This window comes from Mustela nigripes, chromosome 8 (assembly GCF_022355385.1).
Source record: "Mustela nigripes isolate SB6536 chromosome 8, MUSNIG.SB6536, whole genome shotgun sequence".
Taxonomy (NCBI): domain Eukaryota; kingdom Metazoa; phylum Chordata; class Mammalia; order Carnivora; family Mustelidae; genus Mustela; species Mustela nigripes.
The window spans coordinates 5,261,053-5,275,475 of NC_081564.1; the positions used below are offsets into that span (position 1 = coordinate 5,261,053).

At 61.8% G+C, this 14,423-nt stretch overlaps 1 protein-coding gene across 1 annotated transcript; it reads right to left on the minus strand.

Annotated features, from left to right (window-relative positions):
* Positions 1–592: 592 nt before the first annotated feature.
* RFLNA (refilin A) lies at positions 593–14,417 on the minus strand. Its single transcript, XM_059408226.1, has 3 exons — positions 14,189–14,417; positions 3,701–3,810; positions 593–2,097 (listed from the first exon to the last, which is right to left on the minus strand). Exons 1-3 carry the CDS (start codon positions 14,393–14,395, stop codon positions 1,767–1,769), a joined length of 648 nt encoding a protein of 215 aa, XP_059264209.1. The 5' UTR covers positions 14,396–14,417; the 3' UTR covers positions 593–1,766.
* Between the last annotated feature and the right edge of the window lie 6 nt (positions 14,418–14,423).

A 14,423-nucleotide genomic window follows, 5' to 3' on the forward strand; every position in this document is an offset into this window, starting at 1 on the left:
CACTTGCTCAGCCCCCCAACTCCAGAGGCCTAGGGGGCAAATTCCAGTCTCACTTTGCAATTCCTAGAAGACAGTGTCCCACGGCGGCCGAGTGTCTCCCTAATAGCACTTGCTACCTGGGGCCTCAGGGGTCCCTCCAAAGCCATGGACAGGATGGAGAGAGACACGTTGTAACATGGGTTGGGACGACCCATGCTGAGGGAGCTGGGGCCCTTCTCCGGGGAGGGGGTTGGGGGCTATCAGGGGACGGGGCTGAGATGTCAGACACCAAAAGAAAAAAAAAATTTAAAAAAAAGGCAGATTCCCAGGACCCCTCAGAACCATCCTTGGACCCAAGTCCCACGGTGGGGCCTGGGTCTCAGCATTTATTGAGCAGCTCTTGGGTGAAGCCGTGCCCACGGAAGTCGAGGGCGCGGGATACAGGTTTCTGAGCTCTCTGAGCGCCTCCCTGTTCCCTGTGAGCAGAGGAGAGGCTGAGAGGAGGCAGTGTTCCCCGAAGCTAAGCCTGGGAGGGAAGGTAAGGGGGTGGCCACAGAGTACAGGGGCCTAGGAAAACGGGCCCCCGCCCCATGGGATCTGAGGGCTCAGAGACAGAAGAGGGAGCCTCTTTGGGTTTGCACATTTTATTAGGATAATTGGTCAAGTTCTTAAGTTATTTCTTTGTCAATCAGACTGTGGCGCGAGCACGCTCCGTCTGGGTAGATACATAAAAATACATCGAGCACTTGGCCTCTCTTGGATGTGAGCTCAGACTTGCTTCTCCCACCCAATGTGGGGCTCCAGCCCCAGGGAGCCCTTCTGCCCCACCCCCATCACGGGAGGGGTGACCAAGAGAGTGGCGGGACAGCCCCCTACCCACCAGGTCCATCCAGACCACACTGGGGGCACCGGACCGTGGCCCCCAGCCCCGGGTGCGTCCTGGCATCCCCCCTGCGGCCTGCGTGGTATCACCGCGGGCAGAAACCCCCATGGGATCTCTTTAAGCCGACGGCTGAGCCTGGACCCCCACTCAGGGGATGGCGGACGTTCGGAGAGCTTCGATGGCCTCCCTTGGCACCCGGCAGGAAGGCTCCAGGCTGAGAGTCCTGCTCCTGCTGGGGTTGCCCTGGCGGGGAGGCTCCGGCTACAGAGCTCAAAGGCCTCTGTTTAGGCGGGCTGCGCCCCAAACCTTCGTCCCTGAAGCCATAGTACCCGGGAGCCGCTCTGGCAAGGCCTTGACCAGCAGGAGCCCCGGCTTCCACCAACAGGAGCCCCTGCTTCCACAGCCTCTGCCTCACCTCCTGGCTCAACAGCCACCAGAGGTCGCTCGGTCTGGGCCTCTAGCCTCGCAGCGCTCAGGTAAAGGGCACACTTGGGAGACATTTCTTCCCAGGAGCGTGGGAGTCTGGATGGCACCCCTCTTCCCGCGCACATGGCCCGAGAGTCAGGCCGCCAGCCCCGGACAGACCAGGTGGCCGGTATCAAGGAGCCGCAGTGGCCCTACCAGCCAACGCTATTCTGGGTGCCAAGGCCGCACCACCAACGCCCACCTTCCTCTCTCCAGCCGGGTCCCTGGGGGGGGGCACCCCCCACTGTGTCTTTAAGGGGGCCATGCCTGCGCGGCCTCCCCTGTTTACGTGCTAATAAAAGAGACGTGTTAATGGAGTCCACGGCGCTGGAACGGGCCTCCCCCAGCTCCCTCGCACCCCGGCTCCAGGCTGAGCCGTGGAGTTCATCCTTGGGTAACCCCCCAAGGTCGCTGGTGGGGGGGGGGGCGGCTCGCCCCGTCAGAGCGCCGCCGCGGGCCCCAGGAGCTGGGGGTGCTCGCACAGCTGGAGCTGCACGCTGGCCGTGAACCAGCGGCTGGGCCGGCCCAGGCTGCAGTGCAGGGTGGTCCGGAAAGTGCTCCTGGCGTGCTTGGGGAAGATGATGGTGGTGCTGCGGAAGCGCAGGGCGCGGGGCCGCGGCTCCAGGGTCAGCTGGCTGCGGTAGCTGCGCCACGTGCAGTTGGGCGCCGCCACGATCGTCTCGCTGTAGGCCGTGACCGTGGGCACCGGCGCGTAGAAGACATTGTCCCGGAAGTGCTTCTCCGAGGCGTACTTGACCTCCGAGTTGCAGCTGTGGAGGGTGGAAACGGGGGGCAGGGTGAGCCCAGGACGGGGTAGGGGGGCCGCCCGCTGCTCACCATGCCGTCTTGGGGGGGAGGGAGTCCATGAACGTGGGGAGGGCACCCCTGAACAGGACGGCCCGGGCTCTTCCCCAAGGAAGAGCCTTGGGTCAAGGTCAGGGTCAAAGGGCAGTGGGAGTGTGCCCGCTTGCAGGGCAGGAAAGCAGTGGTTCTCAGTGTGACCCGTGACTCAGGGTGGATCCCGAGTTGGGCTGAAAATCCGCCGTGAAAGGCCTTGTGGGGACAGCAGACGAAATCTGGGCCGTGGGGATGGGGCAGTGGGGTCACTGCGTGAGAGAGTGTCCCTGCTCTCGGGAAGGGCGCCAGAGTACTACGGGTTAAACGTCAGGATACCACCACTTGCCTCTCTCCAGTGGTTCAGAAAAAAAGATTCATCTGCACAGGAGAGAGCCTGCCGATGTTCAAGCAGACGGGACAAAACGTAATGAACCAGTGAATCTGTGTAATGGGTACGCAGGGCTTCCTCGAGCCCTCCCTGACACTTTCCTGTAAGTCTGAAATTGTATCAAAAGAAGTTTCCCCAAAAGTAGCTCAGTGCCCCGCTGCTCTGCTTCCAGACCTCAGAAAAGCAAAGTGTAAGCAAAGGCTTGGCCGGGGTGGGTGGGGGGTGTGCCCGTCTCGCCATCACAGCCCCACAGACAGTCCATTTAGGAAGGGAATCCGAGGGCCCGAGAGTCAGCTCTCGTGCACTGCGTGGGGCCGGCTGGTCAGCTCAGCCCACATTTAAATAACGGGGGCTCTTTGGGAAGAGCGAATTGCACAGCCGAGCCATCTCCTGGGACCACGTCCAGAGCTGAAGCAGCAGGTGTGGGTCTCCCTGGCTGACCAGGGTTGTCGTGGACAGATCCTTCCCAAGGGTGCTGTGGCCCCTGGACTCCACCTTCTGGAATCCTGACCCCCAGAAGCCCTCCCAGGAGGGCAACCCAATGCAGGACATCTCCTGGTGGGGTCACCTTAGCCCAGAAGTTCAGAGGCACCTAAGATGTCCCACACCCGGGAGGGCCCCTGATACATGTGAGGTCAAGGACGCCTCAGTAGGTACATGAGACACGACAGTCCCGGGAGCACAGAGCACGTCTGTGTTCACGTGACACGCAGCAAGCCCTGAGCAGAAAAGGGGCCCCCTGTTGCATGTGTGGGGTTGGGTCACGGATGCCAGAACATCCTGGCAGGACCGGAGGAGGGAGGGAGCTCCACGAGCTGCGTGAGTGCTGGTCATCGTGCAAACTTTCTGGAGGTCGGGTTAAAATAAGATCGACTGGATGCAGGGAGCAGGGCAGTGGGGAAATGGTCCGGTGCAGACGCGGAGCATGGGAGGGAGACCCAGAGGGTCCCCTCGGGTCGGCATCTCGTACAGTCAGTTCATCGCTGGCCAGGATACGCTCTTGCCTCCTCAGGGAGCAGCAACCAGAGGCGTGCCCGGGGCAGGAGCGGGGAGCCTGCTGGGCCCAGAGCCTGACCACACTTCCCTGCGGGGGTTCAGGACCAGCGCCTGGCGCACCCTCGCCCCGGCCAGCAGCCCCACTCACTCACCGGATCTCGTGCGTGGACTCCGGGTGCACCTCGATGCCCTCCCCAAAGAACACAGGCAGCATCCGGGGCCTCATCTCAAGCGCTGGGGAATTCAGGGGGAGGGCAGGGGGCTGTCGGGAGAGCCACGGACACTGGGTTACACAGCCTTCCGGCCCTGTGGCCCCAGCTCCCCATGGGTCCCACGAGGGCCTCCCCACATCCTCCGAGCCTGGGCTTGGTCTGGAAGCCTGCTCTGTGGGGTCCCTCAAGAAGACCACCCCGGCACAGCTGCCTGGGCCCTCGAGCGCCCCCCACCACCAGGGCCCCCTAGTTCCCAGACACCTCCATGTGGGGCTGTGGTACCGACCTCTTCCTGCAACCCCAGGCCCACAGCACGCCCCGGGGGCCAGGCTCAGAGCCCTGGGACCTTCTCGGGGAGGCCCCCCAAGCTGCCCCCATGCTAGCGGCTGCAACCGCGTCATCTTTGCTCCTGACCTTGCCTGGTGCTGCCCAAGGCTGAGGGTGGACAGACCCCCCCACCTGGGTCTGCGCCCCATCCATCGGGAGGAGGGACACAGCAGTATGATCGTCCTCAGGAAGGGGGGCATCTGCCCCGGGAGAGGACCAGAGGCTGCTCCCTCTGAGACCGGCCCCCAGTCCTGCCCACTGTTTTACCTCCATTGTAGCAAGTGTGGCCCGTTACTACCACCAGCCCACCAGCCGCGAGCGCCTGCTCTCTGCTTTCCACTCGTGTGGGGGGAGCCACACTTCCCAGCAGTCCCACGGGGGAGCAGAATGGGGGAGGGGCACGTGGCGGCACCTGTGACACGGGTCACCTCTGGGCCCAGGGTGAAGTCCCCGATCGCTAACCGTTCCTTCTGGGGTGGCATTCAACACGGCGGCCTCCTCGCCAGCCTGAGGGACCCTCAGTTCTCCTGGAAGGCCGACGGCCCCCGTCTCAACGTCACGGTCAACCCGTGACGAACACAGAGTGAGGAGAGCCAGAAGGAAACCTCTGCTTTCCGTACAACCCCACTGCCCGCTGGGGATGTCTGTGACAGCGTCACCTGGCGTAGCTAGCCCGTGCCGGCACAGCAGGGGGGTCCCATGCGGGGATCGCCAGCCGGTCTCTGCTCTAACTCCGCGTGCCCACGGCGAGCGCTCGGTGCGCTCCGGGTCTTTCCTTTAGTTTGTGTGCTGAACTCCTGGGAGCTCTACTGTGGTCGCCCCGGGGAAGAGAGAAGATGGTCTCCTCGCTCCCTGGGGCTTGCTGCCTGAGTCCTCCACTCCACTCCACTCATCAGGCGGACTAGCATTCCAGCTGTGGTGGGGGCTGGGATCACTGGGCTGGGAGGGGTGGGGTGTGGGGGAGGGTCAGCCATCGGGAAATCCAGGAGGGCTTCCCTGTGGAAGTGGCCCTTGAGATGCGATCCGAAGGGTGAAGTGGTGTGAATTCGGGCCTCACAGGTCACAGGGCCTTCTCTTTCACGTGTCCTGGAACCCCACCCGATCAGGCTCCCCTGAGGGGGTCCCCTCAGCCCCAGACAGCACCCTGGCCCCCAGCCCTGTTCCACCTGCTGGAACCTACCAGGTGAGAGATAGACGGAGCCAAACTCCCCAGAGGCCGCCCAGTTGTGCCCACTCCGTGGGTCCTGCGGTGTCCCCGGGCCACCTGCACTCTTAACACCCTTCGTCTTTGGAACGGACCCATGCTTTCTCCTTCAACACTGTCCTGTCCCTGGAGTCTGGGGTCCCCTGTAAATCACGCTCATACATCTTACCACCTAGGGGAAGTTTTCCACACCTCGCCTGCAACCCCCACGCTCTAGGGACGCTGCTGCCCTGCCTCGGCCGGAAGCCACTAGGTCCGTGGGACGATTGCAGTGTGACCTGATTCCCACTAAACAAAAATGGCAAATTCCGCCCCTGCTGCACGTCACGGGCTCAGCCTCTAGGCGGCCCCCCGCCCCCCAGATTGGACAAGATTAGGAATCATACGTTCAGACCCAGACCTGCCTCTTCATCGACTGGAGATGTCCTCTACCTGTTCCCTCCCCACCCCGGGCCTCCTGGTCCTCACCGGGATGAGGACATATCCCAGCAGCCCATGCTTTTGGAGCCCTAACGGCACCGGCACTGCCCTGGGCACGGTCCATGCATTCACTCGTTCAACCAGACGAGAGCTGCTATCCGCACGCCCATTTTATAGATGCTGACAAAGAGGCCCAGAACGACCAAGTAGTTTGCTTGAGGTCACACAGCTAGGAAGAGGCAGAACTAGGATTCGAACCCTGGGGTCTGGCTCCAGAGTCCCTGCCCCCACTCGCACTTCTCAACGGCCTCTTGCACACGTGGGACTGGCCTCTGTCCGCGCCTCCCTCACCCCGTGGGCCACACTGCATTGCCCCTGTGCCCCGGCTCATGCTGCTTCCTGCACCAGGAATGTCCTTCTGGTTCCTTCTCACCTGGTCCGGTGTTGGGACCCCTTTGTGTGCCTGTCACCCCCTGACCAGGAGCTCCCTAAGGTTCAAGACCCGATGGGCTGCGTCTCCCAGGCCTGGGCACCTCACGGCGCCTGCGCTGTTGAGCGACGAGAGGTCTCAGGTGCAGAGACGCCCGGCCCCAGGCTGCCTGGGGTCAGCCTGTGGACAGGATCGGCCGCAGCCCCTCCCCAGCGGACCACGGGGTCCCCAGAACAAGAGCCAAGGGCCCCAGGGAGAAAGGATACGAGGCTTGGAGGAGGAGGACGCTGGTTTTCATCACACGAATGTGCTGTCCCCACCGCTCCCGAAAAGTAACGCCCGAGCTGGGGATCACGGAGGACAGCTTTGAGGCGGCAGAGGTTTCCGTGCTGTGGCCGAGATGAGCAGCGCCATCCCCCTGGGGCCGGCCCAGGATAAAGAGACTCCAGACCTTCTGGTACCTCCCCGTGTGCCCCGTGGGAGCAGCCCGATTCCGGCCGGATCTCGCTCCCTGACCGGCTGCCAGGAAAGGAGACAAGACTCACTTCACGGGCTGGGCTGGGAAGCCCGAGCTCTGGGCACCGTTTTCCAAAGGGCCCCTGTGGAAAAACATCTAAAATCTACCCAAACTGGAAGGGCTGTGCAAGAGATAGGAGAAGCCAGCGAAAACCCAGACGCAGGCTGGCATCCAGCGGGCCAGGGTGGCGAGACAGCTCCGGAAGTCACCGCCAAGGGCCCAGGACAGCCGTGCGGGGCTCCGGGGACAGGCGCCGGGGAAGGCGGCGGTGGCCGCGCGGCACTCGGCCTCCCCCTGGCAGCCACTGGCCCGTCCGGAAGCTCAGAGCGGAGTCTTTCTGGACTGTTCCGGGGTTATTTTAACATCAAAATGGCAGTGCCAGCCCCGCGGAACGCAGCCAGCCTGGAGAGTGGGCCTGGGACGTGCCTCTCACGGCCAAGAAAGCACACCACTGGCCCTGGAAGGACTTTCCAGCCGCCCTGGAACAGACACTCCTCCAAGACCGGGTCACATTCTCATGGGAGTCACCAGGCAGGGGGCCGGCCCGGCGGGGGCTCGCACGTCCAGGGGGCCCCCTGCCGCTGCACCTGCTCCGTCAGCCCAGGGCCCCCCTGGGGCAGACAGTGTCCCCAGACAGCCCGCCGGCCTCACCCACCCCCCAGATATCACCCCCGCCGCCCCCCCAGGCCCAGATTCTGGTTCCGTCCTAAAGAGAACCCACCAGGAGCCGCTCGAGTGACCTGCAAAAATAAGGCCGTGCCATTTGAGGCCTACCCCGGGGCCTACAAACACAGGGGGGTTTTGGAGCCCCCCACTCCCGGCGGCCAGACTGGCACGGCCCACAGGACGGCCAAGGAAGATAAGGGCTCCGTGGTGAGAGCTCCGTGCCGTGCGGTGACAGCCCAGCCCGCCATGGGTCCCGCCCTGGCTCCCAGGGACGCCGAGGGACAGCCCAGCCGTGTCTGTGCCCAACCCGGGGGGACGCATGGTGGCCGTGAGCTCTCCCGTCCATCGGGGAGCTCCCTCCACGGAGGGGGTGTGACAGGAGCAGGGTCCAGAGCTCCCTGCTGCTCCTGGGGAGAGCCAGGCCGCTGGGGACCCCCTGCCCCCTCCACTGACATGTGGGAGCACTGCAATGGCTAGAACGACCCTCTCTCCAGGTCACTGACCTCAGGCAGCCGGCGATGGCTTTTCCCGCTCTCTGAATTATATTGGATTATCTCCGCTGGGCATTTGGGATCTGTTGACCGTGACTTTCACCCATGAGGAAAGTGACCCAAGGAAGACACATTCCAGAGTTCCCACTCTTCTTTAGGGCCTGGCGCCATGCGACAAATCCTAGCGTGGTGGGGAGGGGGTTCCTTAGGCTCACTGCCCTCCCCCAACACGGCACCTCTGTGGGGCTGTACGGGCCTGGCTGGGGGAGCCCCGGAGACCGTGCATGGAGCAGCTCACCCCCTGGAAAGCCATAAACTATCCGGGACCCAGCACACACACCACAGGCCTGAGGTCTGACCCTCAGAACAGGAGAACTAAGCAAACACCAACATCGGCTTGCAGGCAGGGCTCGAAGACCAGCTGCTCCCTGTGACAGGCGGCCAGACGGACCCAAGCCAGCGGGACAGTGGGTGGCAGACTGGCCTGTGACCACCACAAAGGATGTGACCTATTTGGAAATAAGGTCTCTGCAAATATGAGGTCCTACTGGATAAGGCTGGGCCCTAAGTCCCCGAATCCGAGGACTGGTGCCCTTGTCAGCAGGGGACCTGTGGGACACACGCAGGGCGGACGGCCACACAAGGACGGGGCAGAGAGGGGACAAGGACTGCGAGCCACCACCAGAAGCTGGAGCGGACACACAGGATGGACTCCCACTCCCTGCCCCCCCAGAGCCTTTGGAGGGAGCGTGGCCCAGCTGACGCCTTGATTTCAGACTCTTGGCTCCAGAACTGAGAGAAGGAATGTGTATCACTCTAAGCGCCCCCCCCCCCCCCCCCCCCCCCCCCCCCCCCCCGCCCCCCCCCCCCCCCCCCGTTGGTGACTTGGCTGCACAGCCCCGGCGAGCTCGGGCGGGCACCTGCCAGGTTGTGCCGGCCCCTGAAGGCCAGTCTTCCCAGGAAGGTGGCTCCTGCTCGCTCCCTCCTCCCCAGAGCCCCTGGAAGGAGGCGGCCAGTTTGTTCCCTTTCTGTGCGAAAGCCACAGCTAGAGTTCTCAGACAGGTGAGCCCACCACCACGACTTGTGGGGCTTTGCTGGAGGCCGACTCATCCAGGGTTAAGCAGACAAAGGCTGAGTGGAGGCGCCGGTGCCTCTGGTTCCTTCCCGCCTCCCAGCCCCCCTTCCTGCAAACGGGCTCCGCCCCCCTTGGCCTGCCGCACCTGGCTCTCTGCCCCCTGAGCTTGCTTACACACCTCTACTAGTCAGGGACACACCGACAAGCCTGCCAGGGGGCCGTGGGGACTGACCGCTGTCTCCTTAGTCTGTCTGTCCGTTCATCCATCCACCTGTCCATCCGTCTAGCCATCCATTTGTCCACTCATAAGTATCCATCCGTCCATCTACCCATCTGTCCACCTGTGCATGCATTCATTCCTCTGTCCAACTGTCTGTCCTTCCTTCCCAGCTCCGGGCTCTAAGTCCCGAAATCCCACCTCCCTCTGGGACCCTTGGTGTCACCCTCACAGTCCAGAAGCCGAACGGAGAAAATCCAGGACTTCTGGCAGGGAGGGGGAGCGGGGACGGCCCAGCGCCCAGGAGGTGGCCGTGACCATGGGTATTCTCAAAGGGCTGGGCAGCCCTGGGGCATTCCCTAGGATGGTGCACAGAGCTCTCGCTCCCTCCACGGGGTCTCCCCACGCCTGCCACACGCTCCTCCTAGAATCCGGGTTCAGGGAAGCAGCACCTCATCCTTAGGGAAATTCTCCCGTGTGCCGCTCTATTCAACAAAGAAACAGTCCCGAGGGGCGCCTGGGGGGCCCAGTTGGTTCAGTGACTGTCTTTGGCTCAGATCAAGATCCCGGAGTCCCAGGTTCTAGTCCCACATCGGGCTCCCAGCTCCATGGGGAGTCGGCTTCTCCCTCTGACCTTCTCCCCTCTCCTGCTCTCTCTCATTCTCTCTCTCTCAAATAAATAAATAAAATCTTTTAAAAAGAGAGAGAGAGAGAAAGAAAACAGTCCCGGGAGCCCAGACGGTTGTCAGCAGCCATGCGGGAAGGAGCCCAGGCCGCTGGCTATGGATGGAGGCCAGGGCAAGAGAGCCCCGTCTCCCTGAGTCACCCCCGGCCACCACGACAGTGAGCTGAGTCCCTCCCCTGCCCCAGCCTCCAGATCTGTCCACATGTCCCGCCCCCCAGCGGTGGCTGTTCTCTCAAACACGTGCCCAGAGAGCACAGCCTGAGACCCCAGATGCTGTTGGTGGCCTCCCTGAGGACATAAGACGGGGCAGGGCTAGGTCCCGGACCTGCCCGGAGTTAGTGGTCTCTGCTGCACACACCGCTCACCCTCACAGGCCTGTCCCTCGGCCCACAGCATCCCTCTGTCCCCACAGCTCAGCAGGGCAGGCCCAGGAGGCAAGAGGGAGCACATCAGGGCTGTGCTCGATCTCGAGCGGGCAGTCCCGGCCCCAGCAGTCAGCGGATGGCTCGGACAGATGGCGTGTGTCTCACTCACTCTGCATCCCGCGCCTGGCCTGGCTCACGCATTTGCGGAATGAGCACAGCTGAGAGGTGAGCCCTCCTGGCCCAAGGCAGCCCTAGCTGTCCCTCTGTCCTGCAGGGAAGCAGGGCGCCCACAGGGGGCCGGTCCCACACAGACCTCATTCCTCATGGCATCTCTCTTGGTCAAGCCTGACTCAGGTCTCTAGCTTGAGGGGCTGTGGGGGCTCAAGATGCCCTTTGAAAGAAAAAAATAAAATAGTCCCAAGTACGTGTTTAAAAGACCAATGGAATTTTACTTTCTGGCCTCAGCTTGGCCCCCAAGTCCCTGCTCAGGCCTCGGCCAGCCTCCACCTTGCTCCCCAAGCACAGCTATCCTGCTCCCACCTCAGGACCTTTGCACTTCCCACCCTCTTGGACTTTTACCACACTTCCACCCTGGAACCATCTGCTTTGGTTTCTGTTGATCACCACTTTCCTGACCGCCCTGGCTATGGCATTCTACCCTTACCCAGCCTTTTAATTACTTTTTAAAAGATTTTATTTATTTATCTATTTATTTATTTATTGAGGGAACACAAGCTGGGGTGGAGGGGGTGCAGAGAGAGAAGCAGACTCTTTGCTGACCAGGGAGCCTGACGTGGGGCTGGATCCCAAGACCCCAGGACCATGACCTGAGCTGAAGGCAGACCCTTAACCAATAAGCGCCCCAAGTGCCCCAAGCCAGTCTTTTGAGAACGCTTATCAAGACACCCGGTATGGTGTTCCACTTAATTTGGTGACTGTGTCTCTCACTAGAACACCAGTTCCATGACGGCCCAGTGCTCCTGGGCCCCCGGGCCCTGAGAGTACACAGTGCACAGCCGGCCCTTAGTAACCGCTGCTGGGACGAATGACGGGCTCCCACCTGGTCCTCCGATTCGGGAATCAGGGAACAGGACTCTCTTTGCTCCAGAGAGTGCACCCAGCCTGGCCCCCCAGGGCCTCTGCGGCTTGGGTGGAGGGGGGTCCTCTCACAGTCAGCCAGATACCCAGCGCCAACGGGGCACCGTGCAGATGGGGACTGAGCCTCTAACACAAAGCATGGGCTGGGGAACGGGACCTCTGTGATGCAATGAGTGACATTTGTGTCCAGCATACAGAGAGTGACAAGCTGGGGAGGACCACACCAGCTCAGGACTGGGGACGGCACTCACTGCTCATGGCCCTGGCTGTGGCAGCAGCGCTGGGAACCGAGGGTCAGAACAGCCCGTGCAGACCAGGCACACACCCAGACCCGTACGGTCCGGCGCACGGCACCGAGGGGACGCCAGAAGAAACCGGGCCCCGCGTGCCACCAGCCTCTCTCTGCTTGGGCGTTTGAAACCATCAGGTCCAAGATGCGGGACGGGTTTCCGTCCGTGTCCCCAGAGCCATGCAAGATGGGCAGGGAACCTGCCTACGTCTGCGCCTGGAAAGCGTTCTCTGTGAGTCAGCAGCGAGAAGGGTGCTGTTTAGAGAAAGGTGTTGTTAAACAGCGGGGGTTCACCAGGCAGTGGGGTGCCCTGTGGGTTAGGGGGGTGGGGCCCCAGCGGCAGGTGCTTGGGGCTGAGAAGAGGTTGCCCGGGTAACCACTTCCTCTCTTTTTATTAAAAGCAGCATCTCAAAACTTCATACGTCCCCAGGCATTTTGTTTTTTGACTTAAAAAAAAAAAATAAGAAGAAAGCCCCACAAGGTCGTTAATAAGCTAAAGAGTGAAAAGTAGGGTAACAGAAGGTTTAAGTGTAAAGATTCCAGATCCAGGGGTGTCCGGGTGGCTCAGTGGGTTAAGCCTCTGCCTTTGGCTCAGGTCATGATCTCAGGGTCCTGGGATCGAGCCCTGCATCAGGCAGGGAGTCTGCTTCCCTCTCTCTCTCTCTCTCTCTGCCTGCCTCTGCCTACTTGTGATCTCTGTCAAATAAATAAATAAAATCTTAAAAAAAAAAAAAAAAAGGATTTCAGATCCAGATTCCCTGGGTTCCATCCCAGCAAGGCAACTTACCAACAACCTTGGGTAAGTTGCTAACCCCTGCCTCAGTCTGGCCCTCTGGAAAATGGGGTAATGAGGCTGCTTACTTCATTGGGCTATTTGTGGAAAGCAAACAAGCCAATGTGTAGCTCGTCAAAGGGTTAGGAGAGTTTCTGGCTTGGAGGAAGGGCTATCTAAAAGCTGAGGGCACTACCTGTGCAGAAATAGCCCCAGGTTTTGCCTTCAAGCCGAATTAAAAGATCAGGGAGAGCGCTGTTCCATACCTGGCAGCTAGTTTAACAAGGAAGGGGAAAAATAAAATAAAATCAACCAGAACAGCCAAGACAAGGAAGCCAGGCGCACGGTCCTTATGACTGCCCCTGGCTGTCCTGGCTGCCAGAGAAAGCTTCTAGAAAACCCTCTTTAAGGAAGACTCTAGGTCATCCAAAAAAATAAAGGGGTAGCATGCTCCCTGTCCCTTTCTAAGTCCTGTCCTCTTGGACACCAGATTAACCCCCAGTGCGCGCGAGCCCAAACACCCTCCAAGCAGTCCAGCCGAGTACAAGCCCCTCATGCAGGAAAGCTGGCAGGTTCATACCGCAGGATCGATTTTCCTGCAAACAGCCTGTGTCACCCCTGCGAGTCCTCAATGCCCCCTCCCCCTACCCCCTCCCCCAGCCCAACGCTCAAATTCGCCACGTGATTTCGGTCCGGGATTTTAGCTCCCAAACTGAGCTGCCCACCAGCATCATCTGCAAAGGTTTTATAAAATCCTGGCGCTCGGGGCACAGTCTCTACCAAGGAAACAGGCAGGGATCCCAGGAGGTCGGCCTGGGTATTGTTCAAAGACATCTCTGAGAGATGCCAATGCCGGGTCAAGTTTGGGACTCACCAGACTAGGCAGCAAGGGAGGCACAAGGGCAATTCATGTCATGAGGCTTGAGGCAAGGCCAGCGTTCCTTCCTGCTGTCCGGGAGGATTTTCAGCTGGGCCGGGGGGAGGCATTTTGTGCCTTGTGAGGTGCCGGGCGAGCATCACGGGGGGCCCCAGGAAAGTGGAGCCGGGCTGGAGCTGAGCCAGCACATACACTTGGCAGGCAAGATGTAAGGCGTGCGGAGAGCAGGCAGGGATGGGAGAAATGCCACTGGGATCCTAAGCGACTTCCCGATTTCATTTTGTCATTTCTCAAGTGGCGAAGGTGCTGGGTTCCGCCCACTTTGCACCCCGCTCTGGGCCAGGGGCCACCCTGGCTCAGCTGCCAGGCTGGGTGCCTACCCAAATCCACCTGGAGGCCCCACACTAAGTCCAGGGGGAAGAGAGCACTCGAGTCTCCTGCCCTGGGGTTCGGGCCTCCCCCAGGCCTGCCTCAGCTCCACGTCAACACCCCTCAACAACCAGAGAAGGAAGGGTTAGTGTCTGGGTTTGGTTTTAAAAAAAAAAAAGGGGGGGGGCTTTCACTCTGGCAGCACTGGGGACAGTACACAGGGACCTGAGTCAGGAGCAGAAGGGACCTGGCTAAGATCTGCAGCACACGGTGGCCTGGGGTTCAAGCCCACCGAGCCGGAGCCTACTTCCCTGGGGATTCTGGACGTGTTCCCTCACCCCCCCAGCCCTCCAGAGCTGACAGCAAGACGATCACCCCGCAGAGAGGCCCACGGCTGGGGAGACGCCTCCCGGTCCCGGGGTCAGGCCGGACCCCCTCCACCTCCGAGTCCCCGACCCACCCGCGGAGCTCCGCTGTCGCCGGGACCCCTTCTGGTCTGGAGCCAGGGGTGCGGGGTGGGGGGACCCCGTCCTGGCTTCCGAGGCTCCGCGTGTGGGGGCGCGGTGAGAGCGGCCCGTCGCCCCTCGCCGACCCCGACCGGGTTGTGCGCGAAGGCGCGCGCTTACCGCTCTGGCCTCGCCGGGTCCCGGGGGCTCCGAGGAGGCGCCGGCGCCCCCCGCGCGGGCGTCGAGGATGCCGGGCGCCAGCGAGTAGAAGGGCGGGCTGGGGCTGGGGCTGGGGGGCAGCCCGGAGTCGGGGCTGTCCAGCAAGCCCTCCCGGCTCTTCTCCTTGAGGCTCTCCTCCATGCCCTGCAGATGCAGGTGGCCCACCATGTCTGGGGGGCGCGGGGCGCGGGCCCCC

Excerpts from the sequence above, each read along its gene's own strand:
- RFLNA (XM_059408226.1), bottom strand. The coding sequence starts at position 14,395 with ATGGTGGGCCACCTGCATCTGCAGGGCATGGAGGAGAGCCTCAAGGAG. Across the intron at positions 3,811-14,188 it reads GACCCGGCGAGGCCAGAGCG|CCCCCTGCCCTCCCCCTGAA; the intron begins GTAAGCGCGCGC and ends CTCTCCCGACAG. Across the intron at positions 2,098-3,700 it reads GAGTCCACGCACGAGATCCG|CTGCAACTCGGAGGTCAAGT; the intron begins GTGAGTGAGTGG and ends CACCCTCCACAG.